Source organism: Gobius niger (assembly GCF_951799975.1).
Source record: "Gobius niger genome assembly, chromosome: 3".
Classification (NCBI taxonomy): domain Eukaryota; kingdom Metazoa; phylum Chordata; class Actinopteri; order Gobiiformes; family Gobiidae; genus Gobius; species Gobius niger.
The window spans coordinates 3,139,425-3,166,470 of NC_136854.1; the positions used below are offsets into that span (position 1 = coordinate 3,139,425).

The following is a 27,046-nucleotide window of genomic DNA, read 5'->3' on the forward strand; positions in this document are numbered from 1 at the left end:
CAGGGTAATTGCTGTCTCCGGAACCTCACACACACCGCTCTTTGACTGCCCTTTTCCCATTACCTAAATGGGCGTACGTACGCTTTTCCAATATCCACCCAAAACAAACTACGCCGAGACGTCTCTACGACTGTCGCCAGTGCCCCAAGCACTTGCTCCACCTGGTAACCCTATTTTGAGGCACCTAACCTCGGTAAGCGATACTAGTTATCCTAACAAGGTGGACTCTTTCCACCCGTTACCTTCCTAGGTGAGCGTGGATTTAGGCCCAGTCCCGCAGTGTGTTTATGTTTATGGTGTTCCCAAGAAACACCATAAACGTAACCCCAGAGGAAAATGGCACGGAAACAGGACAGACTAAACACTACCGAAGGTTACCCTGAGCCCAAGACATCAGCCAAAATATAAATTCTACTAAAATCAGAACCTTTTTTAAACACAGTTGAATCAGACAACAACTCACCCAATAATTGCAGATCCTTCAACTTAGTGGCGACGTTTTCCCCCATGGAGTGACACAGTCCTCTCTCTCCAAATTGCGAAGCTTGAGGCTGAAAGAAAAATTAGGCTTCCATGTGGCCAACACTGCTCACTACGTGAGGAAAAAGGATCGCTCAAAAGTTTTGCCGACAACGCCAATTGTTATGGTAAATATTGAGACCATATTAAATGAAAACCGGAGAGAAGTTGTCCTGAATCAAGCGTGCAGGTTTATTTAACATATGCATATGGAGACACACCAAGTACCTGGATACAAGATGCTCTGGAGAACAGTTCACAGCTCACAGTATTTATACACAAAGACAGCACAAAGATCACACGATTATGGAATGCCCCAATGGTGTAATGGGTCAGATTGACCTAGGACATTCAGAAACTCTGACGAAATGTATAAGACAAGCGTCGCCACACAAGGACACAAACACCCTGTCTCCAATTCTAGATAAGATGTCCTGACCTTGACCAAGCAGGTGCCAATGATGTAATGGTCAAAGGAGTCTTACAGTGTTGAGATACATACACAAACATGCACCTGAACTCTAGTAAATTAGGTAATGCTCACTGAATATAGGTCACTGTATGTAATCGGCAAATATCCATAAAGCATATGTGACATGATGAGAGGAATAAGCAATTAATGGTTCAGATTTCCATAACAGCATACATTCCATCCACAAAACCTGAAACCCTAACCACCATTGATCCTGGTCATAAAGGCCACTGACATATGCTGACCACCCATAGGCTACAGCCGCCGGGTCATTTAAGGGTTAAAGATGCACTAGTGTCTGTTTGGTTGGACTAATTATACAAGGACTTTTTCACAACAGCAGAATGGCCAGATCATGACTGTTTTATTTGTTATATTGTTTTTATTTGTTTAGAATTGACCAGAATGCAGGAAAATGAGTGTGTTGTGTCTGTTGCTGCTGCTCTGCTCTCTGTCTGGAGCTGAGATCACTGAACAAAGACAAGGAAGTCCAGAGAGTGTGAATGTGCCGGAGCCTCATGTTGTCTGTCAGACCTCCACGCTGTGCTCCGAGAGACGAGCGCCAAACTGGCCGAGAACAGACTGATGATCCAGCAGCTGCAGACGCTCAACCAAGGTGAGAATGAAGCTTTTGCTCCATCTTTGTTCTGTTCTAACTGGACTGCTCTCTCTGTCAGAACAAAACGCTAAACTGGCTAAATATGAAGTCAGGATCGAGGAGCTGCAGACGAGGATGGAGCAGATGCAAACACTTGACCAAGGTGAGATTAAAGACGACACTTCTCTCTGATACGACAAAGTGTGTTTGAGACAATTTGTTGCTTTGTTCTTGACTGATTTAAGACTCATTGTTTTGCTTCAGCTCAAGCCTCTGAACTAAAGAGCTTAAAGACTCGGACCAACGAGACTGAAAACCAAGTGGAGTCTCTGAGGAGAGACAGAGCAGGTGAGACTTTTACTGATGCTTTGGAACCAGAGGAAGAACATTAAAAACTACAGGAATGTTATTTTCACAAAAGCATCGAGTTCAATCTGTGATGTCGTTGTTAAACTTCTCATTCCAGTGGGACAAGTGGCTTTCTCTGCCTCTTTGTCGGAATCAGGCGAGCAAACGCTTGGACCAATCAACGCTCACACCACTCTGGTGTTCAAACGTGTGGTCTCCAACATCGGAAAGGCCTACAGCCCAGACACAGGTGAAGGAACTGAAATAATGTCACAGTGAAGTGTTCAGCAGCAGCACGACACTACAGTCAGGCCCATAAATATTGGGACATCGACGCAATTCTCATCTTTTTGGCTCCATAATCCACCACAAAAGATTTGAAACAACTAAGATGTCCTTAAAGTGCAGGAAGCTAAGCTTTATTTTGAGACTATTTAAATCAGGTGAACGGTGTAGGAATTACAAGTGTTTTTATGTGAGCCTCCCACTTTTCAAGGGACCAAAAGTAATGGAACAAAGCAAACAATTATGAGTCAAACATTTTATTGTTCATGTTTGGTTTTAAATCCTTTGCAGTCAATGACAGCCTGAAGTCCAGAAGGCACAGACGTCACAGACTCTGGGTTTTATCCCTGGTGATGTTCTGCCAGGCCTCGACTGTAAATGTCTTCAGTTCCTGCTTGTTCTTGGGACATTTTCCCTTCAGTTATGACTTCAGCAGCTGAAATACTGCTCAGTTGGATTCATGTCAGGTGATTGACTTGGCCATTGAATAACATTCCACTTCTTTGCCTTAAAAAGCTTTGGCTTTGGCTGTAGTTTTGGGTCATTTTCAGGGGCGGACTGGCCATATGTCCATTCTGGAAGAGCACAGAAGGGCCACTGGCTCTAGGGCCACCGGTCTGTCCTCTCACTTTTCTCCTTACCCTCTCACACCCTGCCGTAATCGAGCTTTACCCAAATCTAAAAGCTTAAAAGAAAACCATCCAAAAACGAGGATGAAAACGGAACAAAAATGCACCGTAAAAGCAACAAAAAGTGACAAAAACACAACAAAATGAGACGAAAACGTGACAACAAAGTAATGAAAAAAGCGATGAAAAAACAACAAAAGCATGAAGAAGAAAAAAAAACGAAAAACCAGTGACAAAAACAACACCAAACAACAAAAACCCAATGAAAAAGTGACAAAAAAGTGATGAAAACATGACAAAAATGTGGCGACAAAAAGTTACCATCACTTTTCTAGATTTTAGCTACAAATGAGGCGTTACAGTGTTGCTCTCCAGTCAAGAAGCTTTTAGATTTGGGTAAAGCCGAACAGGAGAAAATGCTCTCTGTTAATACGGGATGTAAGAGGTTAACATGTCTTTGTGGAAGCGTCGCATTTACGCTAATCTGGGCCAGGCTGGTCAGAGTCCAGGGCTGTTTTTCAGTCCCAGTCCGGCCCTGGTCATTGTCCATCTGCACTGTGAAGCATTTGGCTGAATATGAGCTCATAATATTGGCCCAAACACTTCAGAATTCATCCTGCTGCTTTTGTCCACAGTCACATCAGTAAATACATGCCATGATGCTGCACCACCATGTTCCACTGAGGAGGTGGATGTTGCAACAATATCCAGAATGCAAATCTCACTGAAATGAACTGTGGACGTCTCATCTGCCGCGTTAGTGAAGAACGGAGAACATGTTTTTATCGCAGGTGAACGACAGTCAGACGGATACGGCACCACGTCCAATGGAGTCGCTCTGCTCCTGGAGGCCGGAGACGTGGTGTTTCTGCGTCTGTGGCAGAACCATGTAATCTCTGATACTCAAAACCACCACAGCACGTTCAGTGGTCGCCTGCTGTTCCCCATGTGAGGCTCTGGTGTCGCTGTTTTTAACCACTCAGGATGTGGCGTTCATGACCAGCTCTTTAGAACGGCTCTTTAACATCACAGACCTGGATCAGTGTGTTATAAAAATGAGCTGTGCATATTTAAGAAACAAATAACGATGTAAGCAACAATATATGTTATGAAATAGTGATGATTAAAAGTTTGAATAAAATGTTTAATCATTGGTTATTGAGAAGTTTTGTATTTTAGAAACTTATAATAGGCTTGTTGTTGAAGTACTTTGGTGCATATAATCACTATACTCACTTGTTGAATGTTATAATGAAAGATAGACTGTGGTGAAAATAGAACGTGAACGGTAATTTATTGAAGGGGCGGCAATATGGTGGGTTTTTCCCAAACCATCGTCAGAACTCCACTCCAACCGTTACATTCACTGCAAATTAAACCGTTTATGCAAATCAATCACAAAAGCTTCTAGTTAAACATGTTGTTGTTGGAGTTTTTTGTTGTTGTTGTTTCAACTGGGCCACACTCAGTAGAGCTCAGATATATATCTATGCATTTTAATTAAATATGCTCAAAGTAAAACACAGCCTTCATCACAGCTTTCTATTAAGGGATTGTCATTTATTTTATACATATATTCAATAAAAATAATAAAATAAAATGATATTATGTTTTTAGAATTTGCAGCGGGCCAATTAAAAGTGGGCCTCGAGCCGCAGTTGGCTCGCGGGCCGTAGTTTGGACACCCCTGCTTTAGACTGACCCGCCCAACACTGGCCATTTGTTGTGAAAGTTTGTCAGACAGGAAGTGCCCTTTTATTGTGAAGGCAGGAATGACCTCTTCACTGAAGGAAACAGGTGAGGCTAATGAGCGCGACCCGACCGCGCCGCCCCCGGGCCCCCACGGAGGATCACGCGGTACAGATCGTCATGAAAAGTTTTTAGAGCCGCCATGAGAACAAATGTGGACAAATGCTGCTTCTGGAGGGAGTTATGGAATCATTCAGAGGAGCCGAGCTGTGTTAGAACAGAAAAGAAACCGCTGAATACAACTATGAAGGTAAGCTACATGCTAATGTTATGCTAACACCAGCTAAAGCGGCGCTAACAGCGGCTAAATGCTAATATGGGTAAAATCCCCTTATAGCACAACGGTATGATGTTGTGAACTATTAAATCCTATGACCTGCGTGTGGATAGTGAGGGCTGTCCACTCTCTCCTCACCGGAGGCAGAGTCTGTTCAGTCACATCAGGCGCGGGTCAGGCGCGGGTCAGACACGGGTCAGACGCGGGTCAGCGCTTTGGCCACAGCCAGAAGTCGGTCCCAAAACCTGGACCTGGTCAGATCGGTTTGACCCGGGCCTTTGTTATGGAACAGTGTTAATTTTACAACATATTTTAATGTAGTTTTAGTCTTCGTCTAAATGAACTAAAGGAGCTAAAATGTAAAATGATGTTTGAACATTTACAATCATCAGAAATGTGTGAAATCAGGAGCGACTGAGACTGAAACACGGCCCTGACTCTGACCTGGGCCCAACACTTCCACAAAGACATGTTTTAACCTCTTAGCCCCCGCCTTAACCCAGCGCCTTTTCTCCTGTTCAGCTTTACCCAAATCTGAAAGCTTCTCACCTGGAGAGCGACAGTGCAACTCCTCATTTGAAAGCTAAGACCTACAAAAGTGATTGTAACTTGTCATGTTGTCGCCACATTTGTCGTGTTTTTGTGGCTTTTTCATTCCTTTTTTCATTGCTTTTTGTCATGTTTTCTCCACGTTTTTCATCCTTGTTTTGACGCTTTTCTTTGAAGCTTTCAGATTTGGGTAAAGCTCGGTCAAGGCGGGGGGTAAGAGGTTAAGGAGAACATTGAGAGGCCCGTCTGTGCTCCTCCATTTTAAAAACAATGTCAGTGTTATAGGTTTTTGTAATAAAATGTGGTTTCTAATCTTTAAAAAAGTGACATATGGAAGAAATGTGTGTAAACTGCAGCGAGATCGACAGATAAAACCAGAGGTTAATCTGACCGATAGAAAAATCCTCACCTGGTCCAGATTTGTGTCTTAATTATTCTAGATTTCGAGTGTCGGCTTGGTGAGGTCTGGAGTCATGTGATTTTAAATGCTTTTCTTTCAGAGAATCCAGCACTGGATCACGGACTGAGGACTTTCTGACCAGAGGAGCACAGGGTGAGTAAACTCTGCTGGAGTCAAACATCTGATGAAGACGTCACCGGTGTGTGGCTGCTGGTTTTGCTGGTGCTGCTGGTTTTGCTGGTGCTGCTGGTGCTGCTGGTTTTGCTGGTGCTGCTGGTTTTGCTGGTGCTGCTGGTGCTGCTGGTGCTGCTGGTAGGGTTAGGGTTATGGTTCGCTCTTGCTCTCTGGATACTTACGCACATCCATATTATCTTTCTCACACACTCTGTCACTTTCCTCCCTCCTCCTCTCTCCATCACCCTCTCTCCTCCCCCATCATTGATGCTACTTTGCTGGACGAGCGTCTGATGAAGACGTCAGCGGTGAGTGACTACGTTTATATTATACATCCTCTGCATACATACGCACGCACATTCATACCTTTCTCACAGACTCTCTCACTTTGCTTCTCTCTTCTACAACCTCCTTCTACATCCTTCTACATCTGTGCTCCAGGCACAGAAACGGCATTCGCGAGAACAGAAGTGCTCGCGGGTTTCCCTCTTGGTGTGAGTTCACGTGATGATCAGCCCTGTGTACAGGTAGTTTTTGTAAACAAAATCCGTATTTGCCAGAACGACGACTCTCCCAGTGAAGTGGAGGCTTTAACACTCTAGCGCCCCCGTGTCACCGGTAATGGAGGAATGTTTACATTTCCGACGTTACGCTAGCGTACAGGTGGAGAGACCAGATAAGTAGTGATGCTAAACTCTGTGGGCCGCTGATGCTAAACTGTCTTGGTCGCTAATGGTAAATTCTGTGTTAGCTTCTGATTCTAGCCTCTAACTGATAGCCGCTAATGCTAAACTCTGACTTTTTGCCGCTGATGCTAAACTTTGTTTTCAGCTGATGCTAAGTTGTGTTTGCTGCTAGTGCTAAATTTTGTATTAGCTGCTGATGCTAAACTCATTTAGCTGTTGATGCTAAACTCTGTTTGCTTCTAATGCTAATTTCTGACTTATGCTAAACTGTGTTTGTCGCTGATGCTATACCCTGACTGTTGGCCACTGATGATAAACACTTTTAGCCGCTAAGGCTAAACTCTGTTTGCCTCTGATTCTAAACTCTGAATGCTAGACTCTGTTAGACGTTAATGCTAAAATATGTTAGCTTTTGATGCTAACCTATGACTGACAGCCACTGATGCTAACCTATGACTGACAGCCACTGATGCTAATGTATGATTGACACCCACTAATGCTAACCTATGACTTATAGCTGCTAATGCTAAACTCTGTGTTGGCTCCTGATGTTAAACTCTGTTAGCCGTTAGTGCTAAACTTGGGTAGCCTCTAATGCTAAACTCGGATAGCCTCTAATGCTAATCTCGGTTAGCCTCTAATGCTAAACTGCTAGCTTTTAATGCTAAGTTCTGTGTTTGCCGCTAGTGCTAAACTCTGTTTAATGCTAATGCTAAACTATGTTGGCTGCTAATGTTGATCTCTGATAACAAACTTTGTTGGCTGCTGATGCAAAACTGTGTTTGCCTCCAATGGTTCTGTGTTAGCGGTGAATGTTAAGCTGTTGGCCGCTGATGCTAAACTTTAAATGCTAATCTGTTAGTCGCTAATGCTAAATGAGTTAGTTTTAGCTGCTAATGCTAGCCTATGACTTTTTGCCGCTGATGCTGAACTCTGCTTGCCGATGATGCTAAGTTCTATGTTATCCGCTCATGCAATTTATTTGTTGGCTGCTGATGCTATACGTTTTTTGCAGCTAATGCTAAACTTCTTTACCCGCTAATGTTAAATTCAGATTTTTTTCCGCTGATGCTATCTTCTGTGTTGGCTGCTGAGGCTAAACTCTGCTAGCCGCTGATACTAACCCCTGACTTTGTGCCCGCTGATACTAACCCCTGACTTTTTGCCGCTGATGCTAAACTTAGAACGCTAAACTTTTGCTGTTAATGCTAAAATCTGTGTTGGCTTCTGATGCTAACCTCTGGCTGATAGCTGCCAATGCTAACCTTACTTTTTGTCGCTAATGCTAAACTTCTTTAGCTGCTAATACTAGCCTCTGACTGTTTGCCGCTTATGCTAAATTCTGTATTTGCCGCTAATCTTGAATTCTGAGTTAGCTGCTGATGCTAATCTCTGACTGTTTGCCGCTGATGCTAAACTCTGTTAGCTGCTAATGCTAACCTGACTGTTTGCCGCTGATGCAAAATTTTATGTCATCCGCTGATGCAAAATTTTATGTCATCCGCTGATGGTAAATTCTATGTTGGCCGCTGACGCTAACCTATGTTGACCGCTATTGCTAAACTTTGAATGCTTAACTCTGTTAGCCGCTAATGCTAAATTCTGTGTTAGCTGCTGTTTTTAAACTCTGTTGGCCGCTGATGCCAAACTCTGAATGTGCTAGCTGCTAATGCTAAACTGTTGACTACTGATGCTATAGTCTGTTGTCCGCTGATGCTATCCTCTGACTGTTAGCCTCATCATCCTCATCCTCCTGGACCTCAGCATTCGACACCATCATCCGCCCTCCTGTCCCGCCTCAAATCCAACCTCAAGATCACCGGCTCTGCTCTGTCCTGGCTTCAGTCCTACCTCACAAACCGGCAACAGGTCATCCACAATCTCTACTCTCTGTCACTGATACAGGTGAACATGGGTCTGTAGATACTCTCTGTCTCTGATACAGGTGAACATGGGCCTGTGGATACTCTCTGTCTCTGATACAGGTGAACATGGGGCTGTAGATACTCTCTGTCACTGATACAGGTGAACATGGGTCTGTAGATACTCTCTGTCTCTGATACAGGTGAACATGGGCATGTAGATACTCTCTGTCACTGATACAGGTGAACATGGGCCTGTAGATACTCTCTGTCACTGATACAGGTGAACATGGGTCTGTAGATACTCTCCGTCACTGATACAGGTGAACATGGGCCTGTAGATACTCTCTGTCATCTGAAAAACATTGCTAAGATCAGAGGAATAGTGTCAAAACCAGACTTAGAGAGACTTATCCATGCATTGCCTGAGGGCAGGGGAGCATTTGTCGTCACGTGATGAGGAGCTGCTCTTTGCTCCTGGTCGGGCAGGTTCCACAGCATTTCTTTAGAGACACAGACGGGACAGAAATGTGCTCTGTTATGTGTGTGGACCTACGTTCCCCCGGTTCAGCAGCTTCCCCACTTCTACTGAGGGACTCGCCTCTAACGGCCACTAAACATAGAATCGAAATGCTTTATTTGTCATTACACACAAGCAGAATGAAACTTGTCTGGCGCTCAAAGTCTCAATAATAAGAAGTCATAATAATAAAACAACTTCTCTTCAACACTCTGAAGCGTTTGCCTGAGGCAGTAGTCGGCACTGGCTTCACTATTCCAGACGACAAAGCTCTATTTACAGCTCCATGAAGACGTTTCCATCAGAAGTGCATTTGTGGGCTTAAATGTGTAGGTTAGAAGAGTTTCCAGCTGGACCTTAACTGTAAGGGGCAGGAAGACACGCAGCAAGAACATGTCTATGAGCGAGACGTTCACTTTAGTGTTTACAGATCACCCAGAAAACCATCTATTGTTTTCTTTACTTGCTCTGTTCAGCCTCAGTGTAATTCTCCTTCTTCCCTCATCACTGTCTGCTGTATGAGCCTCTCCTCCTGTCACCTGTCTGCAGCACCGCCCACCTGGACACATGCCCCGCCCACCTGGACCCATGCCCCGCCCACCTGGACCGCACCCAATCCAGGTGTGGCTCTGAGTCGCTCCAGGAAGAAACGCAGAAACCGGTCTCTCCGTCAGACGCACTTTTCTCTGGGACACGGTGGACTCTGTGGATCCGCTCAGGTTCGACTGCTCTCATCATATTTAACCCATGCTCTGGGATAGACCTGGCTTAGACCAGGTTTAGTCCTCGTTTAGCCCTGGTTTAGACCTGGTTTAGTCTGGTTGAGTCTTTCTTCCTTCATTTCTTGGTTTGTGGCCTTTGGTCTAAATTCTGATTTATTGACTCTTTAATCAGATCTGAAATGCTCCGTTTCATGTTTATTTATTTTCCCTTTTAGCTGAGTCACGTTTAGCACTATTTTCTTTATTCATTTCAGATGGAACTGTGTATATTAGTTAACATGAATCCTCAAAGTCCACATGCAAATATGCTGCCACTATGGCTGATTTGCATCAGTCCCAGGGCAGGTTGTTGTTTCAGGAAAAGGAGAACAGTGGTGACACACAGTTATTCAAACATTTAATCAAATTATAGTTGTAGTCTCTGTAGCTGTAATACTGACTTTGTCTGTTGACATTATTCCGCCCAGGGACTGCTGGTGAAAACTAGTGCTACAAACCTGGTACAACGCATCGCTCCTTTCTGAGGTTAATGCATGTTGTACATTGTCCCTGTTCAAATACATTAAAGGATCTATATCATGCTATTTTAGCCATTCCAAAGTTAAGTATAGGCATTTATATGATATATTGTACCTCTACCATTATGGAGCACTCATTTTTGTGATAAATATAAGTGTTTTCTGGAGGTATTTTTCAAACCCGGAAGACACAACGCTTCGATTCAGTTAACTCCGCCACCTCTCTCCGCGCATACAACTTTACCGTAATATAAATAAACAACAATAAGTGAAGTTACTTCACGATGCAGTTATATGGAGTTGACATCTGCAACACAGCTTCATAAATGGCTAACACACATGCTAATATGCTAACACACAAGCTAACCCGCGTTTGGATTGACTCACCGCTCTGGTCCATCGCTGTTTACATTATGGGACTCGCGTTGGTTATAAAAGTTAATCCACTTTGATTCTGGCGAAGGTTCCCCACACATCCATCAGTGACAGTCACAGAAAAACACCATTTTGGCTGATAGTCGCTGAATCCCGGAGAAAAAAACAGCTGAGTGGCCTCTTCCTGAAAAGGGTTGAATAAACTCCTCGTCCTCGTAGCCAAACGCGCTTCTTTTTCTCCGTCCGTGACATTATCGTTAGTTAAGAATAAAAAACAGGTGTCCAGAGTAGGTAACGAGCTCCATCTTCACAGCTGCAGCGCAAACATGACTGATCTGTTCAGACGCGATGTGTTTGTTTTGGCCACAGCTGACCTGGAAGCACTTCGGGCACATCCTTTTTTTATTTTTTTTTATTTTTTTTTACTCTTTGTTTCTCTCTTACGACAGAAATAATGAAAAAGCTGTTTTACAAATTAAAATCAGGCCGTAAGCATAGAATTAAGACATTACATTACAGACGTCGAGCACTTCCGTTCCGCTGTTACGACACAACTGAACACTCAGCCGTTCACCAGGAGAGGGAGGAGCAGCTGCTCAGAGAGCAGGATTCAGGAGGATTACTGAGAGCTGCGTGAATGAAGCCGCAAACCACTCTGGGGGTGTTTTTGATAAGGAAATAGCATAACAACATGGCTAAAAGCTCCAAAAAGTCGATTTTGCATGATATAGGACCTTTAACTAAACTAAACTTGTGGCTGTAGATGGCACTGTTGGTCCTTGCTGTTTGGGGAAATCAAGCTGTGACATCACTGATAATGTGTTTTTACATTTTATAAACATTAGATTTGTAATTGTGGCGTCTCATATAAAGTGTGTTATATGTGTGCCATCCACTGAGGTAATTTCTGCATTCTTTCATTCCAAAATACATACATTTTGTTTTATTCATGTTCAAGAATAATGTATTCATGTTGAACCACATTCTTATTTTGTTCAATTCTGCAGCTACATCTTACGTTTATACAGGTCCGAGACAGAGCAAGATTTGTGTCATCTGCAAACAATATGGGGTTTAATATAGGTTACACTATCACAAATAACTATATCAAATAAAAAAACATCGGCCCCGATACAGACCCCTCTGAAACTCCACAATTGAAATGTGAGCATTCAGATCTAGTGTTCTTTCACTCAGATCTCGCTTCACACATTGTAATGCTATACCCCTGATACTGTAGCGTTCTAACTTTGAGTAGAATTGTGTGATCTATTGTATCAAATGCTTTTCTTTGATCCACAAATATTCCTGTTGCACAAAGTTTTTAATCGAGAGAAGCTGTGCAGAATCAGCTCCATTTGTTCATCTGATTCTGACATAACCTCAGCATAAAAATATTTGTTGTATGAGTTTGGCTGCTTTATTTAGCTCTATTTTTTTTTCTACCTGTCTTGATGCTGTAACATAAGAGCCAACATTTCAGTTGAATAGTTGCCCAAACTCATCCCAAACTTTCCTTTTTCAAGCTTTACATTATGTTATTAAGTCATTCCCTCATTAAAACCATGCCTGAAGTGTTGCCTTGGCACATTCACGTATTTTCGAGTAATCTGTAGAAACACTGATGGCAGCCATTTTAGGGATAAAACGCCTGATTCCTTTAGGGAACGCCCTCGACCTCCAGGATACGCCTCCGACCTTTCGTCACCAGCCGAGTAACCAACCACTGCTCCTCAGCAGAACCCCCTCCCCGCAGTGTCTAGCCCTAAGATATAAACAGTCATCATGGAGGATTAGCTTCATGTGTTGTGAACCGGAGCCACAGCAGACTTTTACAAAGACACACATCAGTGTTTCTGTTACCGAAACACCCAGGATTAAAACCGGTGACAAGAACACTTATTTCAGTGTCTGGTTCTGCGCTGGGCCTTGATGATGCACAGAGCCTCCGGAGAAAGCTAATGCTAAGCTAAACCTTGAGTCATCACGTGAAAACGAGAAATATGCACACATAAAGTCAACCACCACACACATAAAGAACCGTTTAACAATGATCACACACGGAGCCTGGCTTGTTGATTTGGAAGTTTATTGCTCATATTTCATCTACAATGGGTCATAGCCGAGTGGTTTTCTCCCGGAGCTAACAAGCTAGCCGCGACAAGCTAACGGGAAAATTCACTGAATACAAGCAGCATATTATGCATTGAAAACGTCACTAAAACAGGCAACTGCTTGAAGCAGCCTTTATGATGATCACACACGGAGCCTGGCTTGTTGATTTCGTAGTTTATTGCTCACATTTCATCTACAGTGAGTCGTAGCCGAGTGGTTTTCTCCCGGAGCTAACAAGCTAGCCGCGATAAGCTAACGGAAAAATTCACTGAATACAAGCAGCATATTATGCACTAAAAACGCCACTAAAACAGGCAACTGCTTGAAGCAGCCTTTATGATGACCACACACGGAGCCTGGCTTGTTGATTTCGTAGTTTATTGCTCACATTTCATCTACAGTGAGTCGTAGCCGAGTGGTTTTCTCCCGGAGCTAAGGCACTATTAGCCGCGACAAGCTAACAACCTTCACCTTCACAACATTCATTGAAAACAGGCAGCATATTATGCACAAATAACGTCAATAAAGCAGGCAACTACTCGAAGCAGCCTTTACGATGATCACACAATGAGCCTGGCTTTACACATTTGTGGTTTATTACAGACTTTTCATCAACAATGAGCTGTAGTCGATTATAACAAGCTAACGGGTAACCTCGAAAAACCATTGTCCACCTGCACAGATAATGTCCGTCTTTTGAATCGTATGGGCTCCTGAAGATCCTGGTGTCGTCCATGGGGGTATAGTTAGAGATCCATAGGGCATGGCAGTTGCAAAGAGATAGCCTCCAAACAGCAGTTATTTTTCAGGCAAGAGCCCCGTCCAAGCGTCCGGTGTGGAAGGTTCGTCTCCAAATAATATCCTGTGTGACCATTGTTCACAAAGTGATAAACAGTAGCTCCTTTCCAACAATAAAAATTAAAATGCACCGATCGTAGTTTCAATACTGTTGAGACAACGAGCGCAGTGTTGTTGTGATGCCACAGACAGCGTGTGGAGGGGGCGTGTCGGAAAGGGTCAGAGGTTCTTAAAGAGACAGGGGCCTATTTCAAGTCATTTGCTACCGCCATTTTGAAACAGCAATTTTATACAAGGCAGTTATTCTAATTTACTGTATTGACAGACCAACAGAAGGTTTCGTCATCATTGTAGTGAGATATAGACTGGTGCTATGTGGCTGAAAAAAGCATAATACCCCCTCTTTAACACTTCTAAATACAAGCTCTTCCAAATCTCATTCTGAATGAAAGAAAGTCATGTATAGGGCAATTCATTTGTTTTTTTTTTGTTTTTTTGACAGCTGTTTTGGTCGAGGAAATTGGAACTGTGATTTCCTTCAGGTCTGTGGCTGAACATGGATCCAGAGTTCAGAGACGATGGAGCCTCTACCTCTAAAACCACTGACCCCAAAGCTCTGAGGTGAGATCCACCACTGCTCTCCATGTCAGTCAACTCTAACTCTGTTCTTTACGTCAGAGTCGACCCTAACTCTGTTCTTTACTTCAGAGTCGGTTCTAACTCTGTTCTTTACTTCAGAGTCAGATCTAGCTCTGTTCTTTACGTCAGAGTCAGATCTAACTCTGTTCTTTACTTCAGAGTCAGATCTAACTCTGTTCTTTACTTCAGAGTCAGATCTAGCTCTGTTCTTTACTTCAGAGTCAGATCTAACTCTGTTCTTTACTTCAGAGTCAGATCTAGCTCTGTTCTTTACTTCAGAGTCAGATCTAACTCTGTTCTTTACTTCAGAGTCAGATCTAACTCTGTTCTTTACTTCAGAGCCAGACCTAAAGTCTCTCTTGTGTTCACAGATCTGCTCCTGGGACAGGCCTGGTGTCAGTGAGAAGTGATCACTCCATTTCTCGCTGGATTTATTTTAAAGAAAAAAAGTAAAATGACTCGTGACACTTTATGTTAATGACTTTTTCGCGTTTGGCTTTTAAAATTGTAATCTTGAAAAAACTATCAGGACTCTGTTTGAGTGACTTCAGAGATACAGTGTTTAAAAGTAACCTTTAGCAACAGATTTCCCCTAAGTCCACTCTCTCAACCTTCTTCTCAACCTTTTGTTTAATCAGATTAGGAGGTGGAGAATGTTGTTCAACGGAGTAGAGAAAACAACCTGCTTTTGAACACTTCAGAAACATGCGAACTTGTTATGGATTTTTGTTGCAATAGGAATCAGTTGCCAATTACTATCCGTGTTTCTGATGTGCACATTGTTGAGAAATGTAAAGTCTTGGGTGTTTCTCTTTCTTGTGACTTGAAGTGGAGCTCTAATACGATGAACGCTGCTAAGAAAACAAGTCAGCGCCTCTTTTTTTTCCGCAGGCTTCAAGAGTTTACTGAAAATACTAGGATTCTTTTGAACTTTTATTATTGTGTAATTGAGAGTCTTAACCAGTTGTATTACTGTGTGGCTTGGTAATCTCACTCTAAAAGAGGAGAAGGCTTTGATCAAAGTGGTTCGCTCAGCCAGCAGGACCATTGGCTGCACTTTGCTGCTCCTGGAGGCCACATATAAAGCTCGACTAGTGAATGGAGCTTTACAACTCGCCAATGATGCCTCAGGCCACCCGGCTAAGGCCGTTTTTGAGATAATTTCCTCAGGGACAAGGTATCGCTCTGTCATATGTTCTACTGATCGCCATCTTAACAGTGTCTTTACTCAGGCACTTTAAACAATGCACTTCTATTTATTTTGCCCTTAGGTTTTTGATGTGGCATTGTTTGTTCTGTTTTCATATTGTGTCTTTTTATGTGTGTTACATATCGCACTTTGAGCTCTTTGCACATTTTATTCCAAAATGTTTTTTTTAAACTGCAAATGGCCAATACAATGAATCTGATGTGTTTCACTGAAGTGTGTTTTCTTCTTTGTCTCAGGATCCTCCAGAAACATCCTCCATGTGAACCTGGTCCCAGCTGTGAGTCCCTCAGTGACCGGTCTATGGGAAAACCAATATGCTTCAGGACCGAGCGGTGAGTTATTTTTGGCTTTAAAAATAAACTTCTTACATAAAAGAATAATTAGGTTAATTAATTGCTTCCATTTTGATTTTCCAAGAAATCCCAACACCACTGAAGGCAGACCTAATTGACATCCTAGCATTATAAAAGTGTCAAAGCCATATTTCAACTGGCAACCTCCTACACCAAAGACCAGCGCACTATCACTGAGCTGTAACTCCATATTATTGTGGGCCTCATGTGGGCTACTCTTCTTTAAATTACCTGCAAATTCGATCCCAGTACACCACTGGAGGAGAGTGGTCAATTCAGGTCATGTGTCCCCCCCATACATTTTTTTCAATTGTTTTCGACATTGTCCCCAGTGTTGCCTCAGTTCTTTCCGTACGATCCCACAATTTCTTTGTCTTTAGTTTTTATATTCTGGAAGCATTCTTTCCACGTTTTTCAAGAGGGTGGGAACATAGGCGTTGATTCATGTTATATCCATTTGGTGTCGAGTCCAAAAAAAACAACAACAAAAAACGAGTCAAGGCAAGAATCGATCCAGCAGTCTCACGATTGGGAAACCAACAATCTAGCTATGACACTACACAGGGACAGCAAATGCCAACCGACCTGAAAAAATATCTTATGAAATGCACCGCGCTCATGTGTTTTAAACTTGAACAAGTGTGCAGCGGCCCATGTAAAAGGAGAATGCATTAAAAAAGTGTCAAGGCTGTGTGTGGACAAGCTACCTCCTTCACCTCAGACGTCCACGTGATCACTGAGCTATAAGTCCATACAAACATGGGCCTGACGAGGGCGAGGATTCTCTAAATTTACGGGCCGAAATTAGGTCCAAGCACCCCACTGGAGGAGAGGGTTTTTTCCCTGTTTTTAATGAGGTTGGAACCATAGGCAGTGATTTATGTTCTTCCCAGTAAGTGCAGAGTCCAAAAGAAAAAAAAATAGTCAAGGTTGGGATTGATCCAGCAACCTCATGTATGGGAACACTGCACTCTACCAATGAAGCTACACAAGTTGAGAGAATGATAGAGCCGATTTTCTATTAATCTTATGAAAGACCGCACTAGAAAGCGGATTTACAGTTTGGGCAAAAATATATTGAATCATTTTGTAAGTAGGGTAAATTCCCCTGGCCGCCCAAAGATTTGTTGAGAGGGTGCTCCAGCTCAGCAGCACCCTCAATATATCAAGCAATATTTTGGTGAGACATATGTAGCACGAGGAACACATACAGAAACGGACAGGAAGTAGGCAAACTGAACTTCCTGTGACTACAGTCCAGATAAGGCTGAATTTGGAGCCAACAACGTCCAATTGAAAACTTCTTTCGGTGACAAAGAGGTAATATATCTACGTACGGGTCTAAAAAAAAGAAGAAAAAAAAAAATTCTAGGTCAGAATTTATCCAGCTGTCTACTGGTTGGGAACACAACACTACCTATGATGCTACACAGGCACAACAAATGTACCAGCCGAACTGAGATGAAATGCCCTGCGCTCATGTGTTTTAGGCCTGGACAATGTGTGCATGTGTGCAGCAGCCCACATAAAAGGTGAAGCCATTAAAAAAGTGTCAAGGCTGTGTTTCGACTAGCTACCTCCTTCACTTGAAACATGGGCTTGATGATGGCTTGGTTTCTCTAAATTCCCAGGCTGAAATTTGGCACACTGGAGGAGAGGTTATTTCCCCGTTTCTAATGAGTGTGGGACCATAGGCATCTTCCCGGAAGATGCTGAGTCCAAAAGAAAAAAGAAAAAAAAAAATCATGGTTGGTTTTTGATCCAGCAACCTCCTGTACACTAAACCAGCTCTCTACCAATGGAGCTACTCAGGATGAGTGAATTCAGTAGCTGATTTGATATTAATTAAAGACTCACGCATGTGTATTTGCGGGAAACGGATTTACAGTTTAGAAAATAATACATTCTATCATTTTGTAATTAGGGCAAATTTCTGGCTGCCCAAAGAATCGTTGAGAGGGTGCTCCAGCCCTGCAGCACCCTCGATATTGAAGCATGTTGTGAGACCCATGTAGTACGAGGAACACACGGAGAGACGGACAGGAAACAGCCAAATTGAACTTCCCTAGATTGTGCAGTTGAGAAAAACTTGGAGGCAAAGGAATTTGGAGGCAAAAACGTCATAATTAAAGCTTCTGTCTGTGACAGAGGGGTAGTATAAGTATATACGAGTCCAAAAGTGTAGCTTTTGTGATGAAAGGGGGATATTTGGAAAATTTACGAATTTCAGGAGAAACTCTGACAGAGGCCATGCTGGCCTAGGCTAAGACCTCTGCTAAGACCTAGGCTAAGACCTCTGGCGATTTTCACGGAGGATGGGCGGGCCACTTACAAGCCAATTTAAAGTCAATTTTGGCTGTAGCGGCTGCGTGTGCACACCATTAGGTCCAGCTGGGGAATGTGCACGTGTGCCGGATTGGGTCCGGTGAAAATGGCCTCTCAGTTGCGGCCTTGTCATGACCACGCCCGATAATTTAAAAAAAAAATTAAATGATGATTTTGAAAGCCACATGGGTTTGGGACATGTTGGCCAAAATTGGAGGCTTTCCATTGGAAATTCGAGGATCGGGGCCAGAAGTTCAAGAGGTACGATTTTGAAGGTTTGAGGTTCGGGCCAAGATGGCCGACTTCCTGTAGCATTAAGGGCGGGGTCATGATACCATTTTTTACATGTCCTGACGTGGTCTATGTCCCTGGCCAATGTCAGTTTTGTACGATGATTTTTTTTTGCGACTGGTCCTCCATTGGGTCAATGTAAACTGCCTGTTTGAGGGGGTGCCCCAGAGCCAACGTTTATTATTTTCTCTCGCGAACCCCACCCAAAATTAGACCTTGCGGAGCACTACGTTTTGACCCCTGTTACGTGCATATCGGTTCACGTTTGCTACGTGAATTCTTGCGTTTTCGGCCCCAGTTATCGATTTTAATGAGTGTCCGTTGCTCGGGCCAAATAATTAAAGCCGCACGTGGCAATAAAGCCCTCCCCCTGCCGCAGTCCCCCCATTGTGACCGCCCCCCACTCGCTCTCGCCCAAACCTGCTCTCGCCTCTGCCTCACACCCAAACTGGCCTCACTCTTGCACCGGCAAGAAAAGAGAAAGCATTAGAAAAGTGTCAAAGCAATATTTGAACTGGCAACCTCCTACACCAAAGACCAGCGCACTAATGTGAGCTATAACTCCACATTAATGTGTGCCTATTGTGGCCTATTATGCCCGCTAATCTCAAGAAGAGATTACCGGGCATAAATTAGTTCCCAGCACGCTGCTGGAGGAGAGTGGTCAGTTCTGGTCATGTCCCTCCCTCATACATTTTCATGATTGTTTTCGACATTGTCCCCAGTGTTGCCTCATTTGTTTCCCTACTATCCTGTAATGTCTTTGTGTTTAGTGCTGCATATTCTGGAAGCGTTCTTTCCATGCTTTTCAGGAAGGTGGGAACATAGGCGCTGATTCATGTTATTTCCAGTAATTCCAGTAATTATTTCCAAATAATTCTGGCTATTTACCCACTTTTAAGTGTTTGATAAAACTTTATTGTAATTTAATCTAATATAATTTATCCCTGACATTGTAAATGTATTTGTCTATGTTAGACCCAGTGTTGACGTCAGACCAGAAGGTTCTGAACCAGGCCCCGTCTGTGAGTCCCTCAGGAGTGACTGGTCCATGTGGAAACCTCTGAACTTCTCCTCAGATCTGTAAGATTGAGTTTGTTCAAGGCGAGACACTGCAGGTGAATAGGGAAAAAAAAATGTAGAGACATCAATTTGAAACTTTTGCTGAACATCACAGATATAAATATGAGAAATTTTTTTTTTTTTTTTTAAACTTTTTCTGTCATTTTATGTTTTCACATAAAAATAAGTTATTTTCAAAATTAAAATGGCCAAAATTGCCTATATTTTGGGCAACGAAATCAAAATAATGAATTGAGCCAGATTAAAATGTATGGTTTTATTTTATTGACATATTAGTAACTAAGATTTTTTCAGAGGGGATTTTGGATATTTGGTTTAGTTTTTCAATAAACTAATCATTAGTAAAAAAAATCTGTAAAAACTCAAATTCCGCCTGTTTTTTTGGTTTCAAAGTTGAATAAATCAGGCTAAGAATTAGATATTAAAAAATGTGTCTGAAAAAACCTTCAAAATATTGTTAGGTCTCAGACTGTAAAGTTTGGAGTCTGTGGGAGCTTCTATAAGGGCTCAGGCTCTGCCCGAGTGCGGCTTCTCTCATTCAGAGAAAACCAGCCCTGAAGTTTTGTAGCAAGTGCGCATGCGCGGCCCGTTCTTCGACTTTTCCGCCCCAGGCGTCTCGTAGGAGGAAAAATACCATATTTGGGTGAAAGCGTCATCACGAGGCCCCTTAGCAGGACACGTGGATGTAAAATCTGTCAATATTTATGAATGAAAACCCGCGGGAAAGACGGCCTTTCTACTCAGCAGCTACTTCCGGGTCGCCCCCACCTCGCAGGCGGAAAAAACATCAAAAAATAAACATCATGCGGGGTGAGTTTTGTCATTTTTATTCTCTGACATGAAAACTAAGATGTAAAGGGAGGAAAATAGATAAAAATCTCCACTTCGACCACTGCGTGAAAATCAATACTTTCACCTGCCGTGTCTCGCCTTAAACACAAGGACAGACAGTGGTTTAATGGTGGACCCCAGGAAGAGTAGTCTTTGCGTTGGTAAAGACTAATGGGGATCCTTAAATAAAGAAATAAAGAAATGAGGTTCTGAAAGTGTGAGAGAAACAGCTGAATCCTGAGGTGTTTGTTGTGTCTCTGTCACAGAGTGGAGCAGGCTCCAGAGCTCAGAGCTCAGCAACATCACACTCAGCTGGACTCCATATTTAAGGTGTGTCCTTCACTGAAGTTTGGAGATGTTCAGATGAATGGACTTGTTTCACACAGATCTGACACTGACTGCATTTGTGTTGTTTCTAATGTGTCTGTGCAGCTTCTGGAGGAGGACATCTTCACTTTTGTCCAGAAGGAGCTGAAGAAGCTCCAAATGGTTCTGAGCACAGATTACCCAGAATGCTTAGAGCCTGATGAGGACGAGGATGAAGAGGCTTTTCTGAAGATCACTGTGAACTTCCTGAGGAGGAGGCAGCAGAAGGAGCTGGCTGAGCGTCTGTGGAGCAGTAGGTCCATTTCACTCAGTCATTTGATCTTCTCTGAGACTCAGGCTCTGTCTGTGTCTTCATTCAGGGAGATGTTCTCGAGTTCTTCAGCGTAAACTGAAGCGTGACCTGCAGCAGAAGTGTCAGTGTGTGTTTGAGGGCGTGGCTAAAGCAGGAAGCCCCACCCTCCTGCAGCAGATCTACACAGAGCTCTACATCACAGAGGGAGGGGCCTCAGAGGTCAACCAGGAACATGAGGTCAGACACATGGAAACAGCCTCCAGGAAAGCAGGCGGAGCAGAGACAGCCATCACATGTGAAGACATGTTTAAAGGCCCCGCGGACACAGAGGCGCCCGTCAGAACAGTGCTGACAAAGGGAGTGGCTGGCATCGGGAAAACACTGCTCACTCAGAAGTTCAGTCTGGACTGGGCTGAAGGCAAAGCCCACCAGGACGTCCAGCTGCTGTTCCCCTTCACTTTCAGAGCACTCAATGTGCTGAAGAACAGGAGCTTCAGCCTGGTGCAGCTGCTCCATCACTTCTTTAGAGCAACAGAAGAAGTGTGCAGCTTTGAAGATCTGCAGCTGCTCTTCATCTTTGACGGTCTGGACGAGTGCAGACTTCCTCTGGACTTCACCCAAACCAAGGCCCTGACGGAGCCCACAGAGAGCGCCTCAGTGGAGGAGCTGCTGGTGAACCTCATCAGGGGGAGCCTGCTTCCCTCCGCTCGCCTCTGGATAACCACACGCCCCGCGGCGGCCAATCAGATCCCTGCTGAGTGCGTCTCCATGGTGACAGAGGTGCGAGGGTTCACCGACCCACAGAAGGAGCTGTACTTCAGGAACAGGTTCAGAGACGAGGCCCACACAATCATCTCCCACATCAAGACGTCCCGAAGCCTCCACATCATGTGCTTCATGCCAGTCTTCTGCTGGATCCTCTCCACAGTCCTGGAGCATGTGCTGAAGACCAGAGAGAGAGCAGAGCTGCCCAAGACCCTGACTCAGATGTACATCCACTTCCTGGTGGTTCAGGCCAAAGTCAAGAACATCAAGTATGAAGGAGGATCTGAGACAGACCCACACTGGAGTCCAGAGACCAGGAAGATGGTGCAGTCTCTGGGAAAACTGGCCTTTGAGCAGCTGCAGAAAGGAAACCTGATCTTCTACGAGAGTGACCTGAGCGAGTGTGGGCTGGACGCTGCAGCCGCCTCAGTGTACTCCGGAGTCTTCACACAGGTCTTTAGAGAGGAGCCAGGCCTGTACCAGGACAAGGTCTACTGCTTCATCCATCTGAGTGTGCACGAGTTTCTGGCTGCTCTTCACGTCCATCAGACCTTCTTCCACACTGGAGTCAACCTGCTCTCAGAAAAACAAACTTCATTATGGAGAAAGGCTCTTATCAGTAAATCAGTGCTTTTCTATCAGATGGCTGTTGACCAGGCCTTACAGAGTCCAAACGGACACCTGGACTTGTTCCTGCGCTTCCTCCTGGGTCTTTCACTGCCGACCAATCAGAGGCTTCTCCAAGGTCTGCTGACACAGACAGGAGGAAGCTCCCAGACCAATCAGAAAACAGCTGACTACATCAAGCAGAAGCTGAGTGAGGAAGTGTCTGCAGAGAGAAGCATCAACCTGCTCCACTGTCTGAATGAACTGAATGATGGTTCTCTGGTGGAGCAGGTCCAACAGTACCTGAGCTCAGGACGTCTGTCTGAAGGTGGACTGTCTCCTGCTCACTGGTCAGCTCTGGCCTTCATCTTACTGTCATCAGAAGAAGATCTGGAGCAGTTTGAGCTGAAAAAATACTGTGCTTCAGAGGAGGCTCTGCTGAGGCTGCTGCCAGTGGTCAAAGCCTCCAACAAAGTTCTGTGAGTGAGGTCTATGTAAGTATGAACCTTCTAAACTTCTCCTAAAACTGTGTGTTCTCTCCAGACTGAGCAGCTGTAACCTGTCAGAGAGCAGCTGTGAAGCTCTGTCCTCAGTCCTCAGCTCCTCTAGTCTGACAGTCCTGGACCTCAGTAAGAACGACCTGAAGGACTCAGGGCTGAAGATGTTGTCTGTTGGACTGAAGAGTCCTCACTGTAAACTGGAGCAGCTCAGGTCAGAGGGTTTACTCTTCATCTCTGTGAGTTTGTCATTTCTATGACTCTGTTTAACCCTGTGTGTTCAGACTGTCAGGGTGTCTGATCTCAGAGGAAGGCTGTGCTGCTCTGGCCTCAGCTCTGAGGTCCAACCCCTCCCATCTGACAGACCTGGACCTCAGCTTCAACCATCCAGGAGACACAGGAGTAAAGCTCCTGACTGCTCTACAGGAGGATTCCCACTGCTCACTCTCCACTCTCAGGTGAGGACATTCATTACAGTTAGGACGATATTTCGTGTAAACATTTTAATGGAAGAAACTGGATTTTTATATCATTTGAGAAATCCATTTGGATTCGTTAGGTCTCAGTGACATCAGCTCATGTGTTTGTGTTGATCTTTAAATAAAAAGGAGAAGCAGCGTTTGATCCTAACGTATGTGGACAGTTAACAAGTCGGCTCGTTCGGGAGACTCTTCAGAGTCTTTTAGCATCAGCCTTGTTCTCCAAGTTTGGTCAATGAGCTGAAGTTAGACTGATGTTATAAAGTCAGACGCTGAAGGTAGAGGTTATTATTGTGCACTTTTGATACAGCGACGTGAGCGCGGCTGAAGCACAAAAAACATTTAAAAATTACGCCTTTGCGAGTGAGAACATTTATTATATGTGTTATGTTTTCTAATCGCCCCCAAAATAAAAACAATTGTGAGCACCCCCAAGAAAGACCTCATCACCCCCACACAGCTGTGTACCTCACCATACTTTAGTATTGAGCTGAGCTTCACTGTTTATTTGTAACGATCAATTTAAAACAGGTCCCTGATTCCAGGGCGACACAATGACCCTGTAACTGTGAGGCTGTTTAGTTGTTCCTGTGTGACATCATCTGCATGCCCTGTTTACCTGAAGTGTCTTTCCTCAGACTGGATCCTGCTGGAGCTGAGAGGTTAAAACCAGGAGTCAGGAAGTGTGAGTATAACGTTCACACAAAGCATTCTGGGAAACGGACAGTGTTGGGGAGAATACTTTGTATTTCATTTCAGATACTGAATACTTTCCTTAAATGTATTTAATAATGTATTCCATTAGTTTGTCCACTCAGAGTACTGTATTCTGAATACTTAAAATACTTTCATGTTGATTTTCATTATATTCATGCATAAAAGCGGCGTGGCCAGGACCTTCTTGAAAAAGACATTTTTAATCTCAATGAGTTTTATCCTGGAGAAATAAAGGAAAAGAAAAAAAACGTGCAGCTACACTTGTTATATCGCCTGTTATGAACTAATTTACCATTATTATACGGCTCTTCACAACGTAAGTAGAAGCTCCAATGATTTGAATGGGATTTCCCAACGTTCTGCCGGTCATTATTTTCTGATAAAGGACCTCTGAAAAAAATAATGACGCTGCCAATGGCAACGGAGTTCGTGCTTTCATATCACTCCGCGCGTACGTAGTAGCGACACTATCTGTACCCGTCACTGCGAGAGAAGTTGGGGGAATCGCTCGTGAAGTTAGCGTGAGTCTGACTTTCAACTTACCCAGAGATTCACCACCATTCCTCCAACTGTGCCTAGCTACCTAGGCTAGCTACTAGCCTTGCTGCTTCTAGCCTAGCAAAACGTTGCAGAGCAACGCGCAAACTTTTGGGAACTTTTTGTCGCGGAAGTCATTAAATAAACCTTTCGGCCCTCACAAAAGTGTACGAAGTTTATGTTGTGTGTGTTCAGTTGGCAAATGGCCTTCAGGGTGAAACAAGACCTTCACCCTGTCGGTACTTATTTTCTCGATAATGACCAGCGTTCTATACATTATCCCTTACTTAATTCAGAATAAATTAAAGCACTTTGCAAACGCCCACAGCCCAAAATAACAGAACTGTTAATATGAAACTGAAATATAATCACTAATTTACTGAGATGTATTCAGCCCCGCCCATCATCAGACCTCCTTTGGAGCATTTTGAGGTAAATTAATCTAGAGTTTAAAGGTGATCCAGTTGAGTCCAACTAGCTTCACCAATTAACTTCCTTTTAATTCAAACCTGAAACTCTGAGTCATGAACCACAGAGACGTGTTTAATGAGCCACGTCAGAAACTTTGATCCAGTCACTTTCTTTCAACACGTTTGAACTTGAAGAAAGTCATTTGAGTATATTCTCTATTTTGTTCCTGATAAACCACTTTCCAAGAGTTTAAATGCAAATGTTCATTATTATTAAATCTATCATGTATTTGTTGATATACATGTTGTAATCTTTGAGTCCATTTCAAATCAATATAAATGTTGTTCTCCTCTAAAGAGTGAACAGGGACTAACTGCTGCTGTGTTTTCTCTCTGTCAGATTTCACTGAACTCTCTCTGGATCCAAACACAGCTCAGAGGAACCTCAAACTGTCTGACAACAACAAGAAGGCGACACATGTGAGAGAATATCAGCCGTATCCAGATCATCAGGACAGATTTGACGGATGGGCTCAGCTTCTGTGTGACACTGGTCTGACTGGGCGCTGTTACTGGGAGGTCCAGTGGAGTGGAGTGGTTTATATATCAGTGTCTTACAAAAGAATCAGGAGGAAAGGAGGAGGTGATGACAGTGGGTTTGGATACAATGATCAGTCCTATAGTCTGTTCTGCTCTAAACATGGTTTCTATGTTTGGCATAAAGACAAACAAACTCCCCTCCCTCAGCGTGGCTCCTCCTCTGGGACAGTAGGGGTGTATGTGGACTGTGCTGCTGGCTCTCTGTCCTTCTACACAGTCTCCTCTGAGGAACTGATCCACCTCCACACCTTCAACACCACCTTCACTCACACCCTGATCCCTGGGTTTAGGCTCTGCACTTATGGATCCTCAGTGACTCTGTCAGACTGAGGATCAGACTCTCAATTATACAGATGAGTTTCAGTCACATGACCTTTTCCTGACATTCCTTTCCCAGTTCATTGATAAAACAAAGTAAATCATTAGAGATGTTGGAAAATCTCCTTCAGATAAATAAATAAAATAACTAAACCGTATGAAGGGAAACTCTCGGTCACGTCTTTGTCTTTTTCTAAATCCTTTTGTTCCAGAATCCTGAGTTCAACATCGGTCATTAAAACCACTCAATAAATGAATTAATAACATTGATTTATATATATGTGACCAATGCAAAGTGGATTTACTATTTATAATTTGTTATTTATTTAACAATAAACTTGTCACTTTTATTCCCGTGTCGTTCATTTGTAAGTTACGAATTCCCTGATTTTTTTCTTTAAGGTCATTCTTCAAACTCCTCAGGTGATTCTCGTCTCGTGTGAATCGACGAGTCGGAGAAAACCGTTTTAAACGGTTGCCAAACCAGTCCCTCCAGGATTTCGCGATGTTGCGATCTTAACTATTAACGCAACATCAACCAAACTCTCGCAACTTTCCCGCAGCTATTCCAATAATCCGCAATTTCCTTCACAACTTTTCCTTAACTCCACAATTTATGGGCAACTAAAGTGAGTTTCTGATCATTTAAATATATTTCACTTGTTATATTTTCGCGTATTTGCCTCCGCCTCCTCTCACACGCCTGGGCCTGAAGCTCCGTCTCCTCTCACTTGCCTGGGCCTGAAGGTCCGCCTCCTCTCACTCGCCTCCAATATTGGCCAACATTTCCCAAACCCATGTGGCTTTCAAATTCATCGAATGCAGCCGCTATCGCCAAAAACGCATTTATATTGACCTTTAAGTGGCTTGTAAGTGGCCCGCCCATCCTCTGTGAAAGTTCTTTGCCTGGCAGCATGTTGGACTCTGTCAGAGTTTCTCTGGAAATTTGTCAATTTTCCCCCTTTATTCACAAAAGCCACAGTTTAAGACTCGTACGGACTCATACTGACCCTCTGTCAGCGAAAGAAGTTTTAATTTGGGCGTTTTTGGCTGCAAATTCAGCTTTTTTTGGACTGTACAATCACAGGAAGTTCACTCCGGCTGTTTCCTGTCCACCTCTCTGTGTGTTCCCCGTGCTATATGGGTCTCACCACAATATTGCTTCACATT

General features: G+C 43.6%; 1 protein-coding gene and 1 long non-coding RNA gene across 2 annotated transcripts in view; both read left to right on the forward strand.

The window, feature by feature from the left end:
* The window catches only part of LOC306961406, a 174,736-nt gene that overhangs the window by 142,155 nt on the left and 5,535 nt on the right, over nt 1-27,046 (forward strand). The window lies entirely within an intron of this gene.
* On the forward strand, nt 68-25,888 carry LOC306960432 (NACHT, LRR and PYD domains-containing protein 12-like; the record flags this gene model as incomplete). Its single annotated transcript, XM_079552863.1, has 17 exons — nt 68-164; nt 1,524-1,607; nt 1,669-1,752; nt 1,854-1,937; nt 2,056-2,187; nt 3,643-3,799; nt 9,618-9,787; nt 14,139-14,217; nt 15,682-15,777; nt 19,393-19,497; nt 20,595-20,658; nt 20,761-20,947; nt 21,015-22,797; nt 22,862-23,029; nt 23,100-23,273; nt 23,933-23,979; nt 25,359-25,888. The coding sequence occupies 17 exons, from the start codon at nt 68-70 to the stop codon at nt 25,886-25,888; spliced, it is 4,041 nt and encodes a 1,346-aa protein (XP_079408989.1).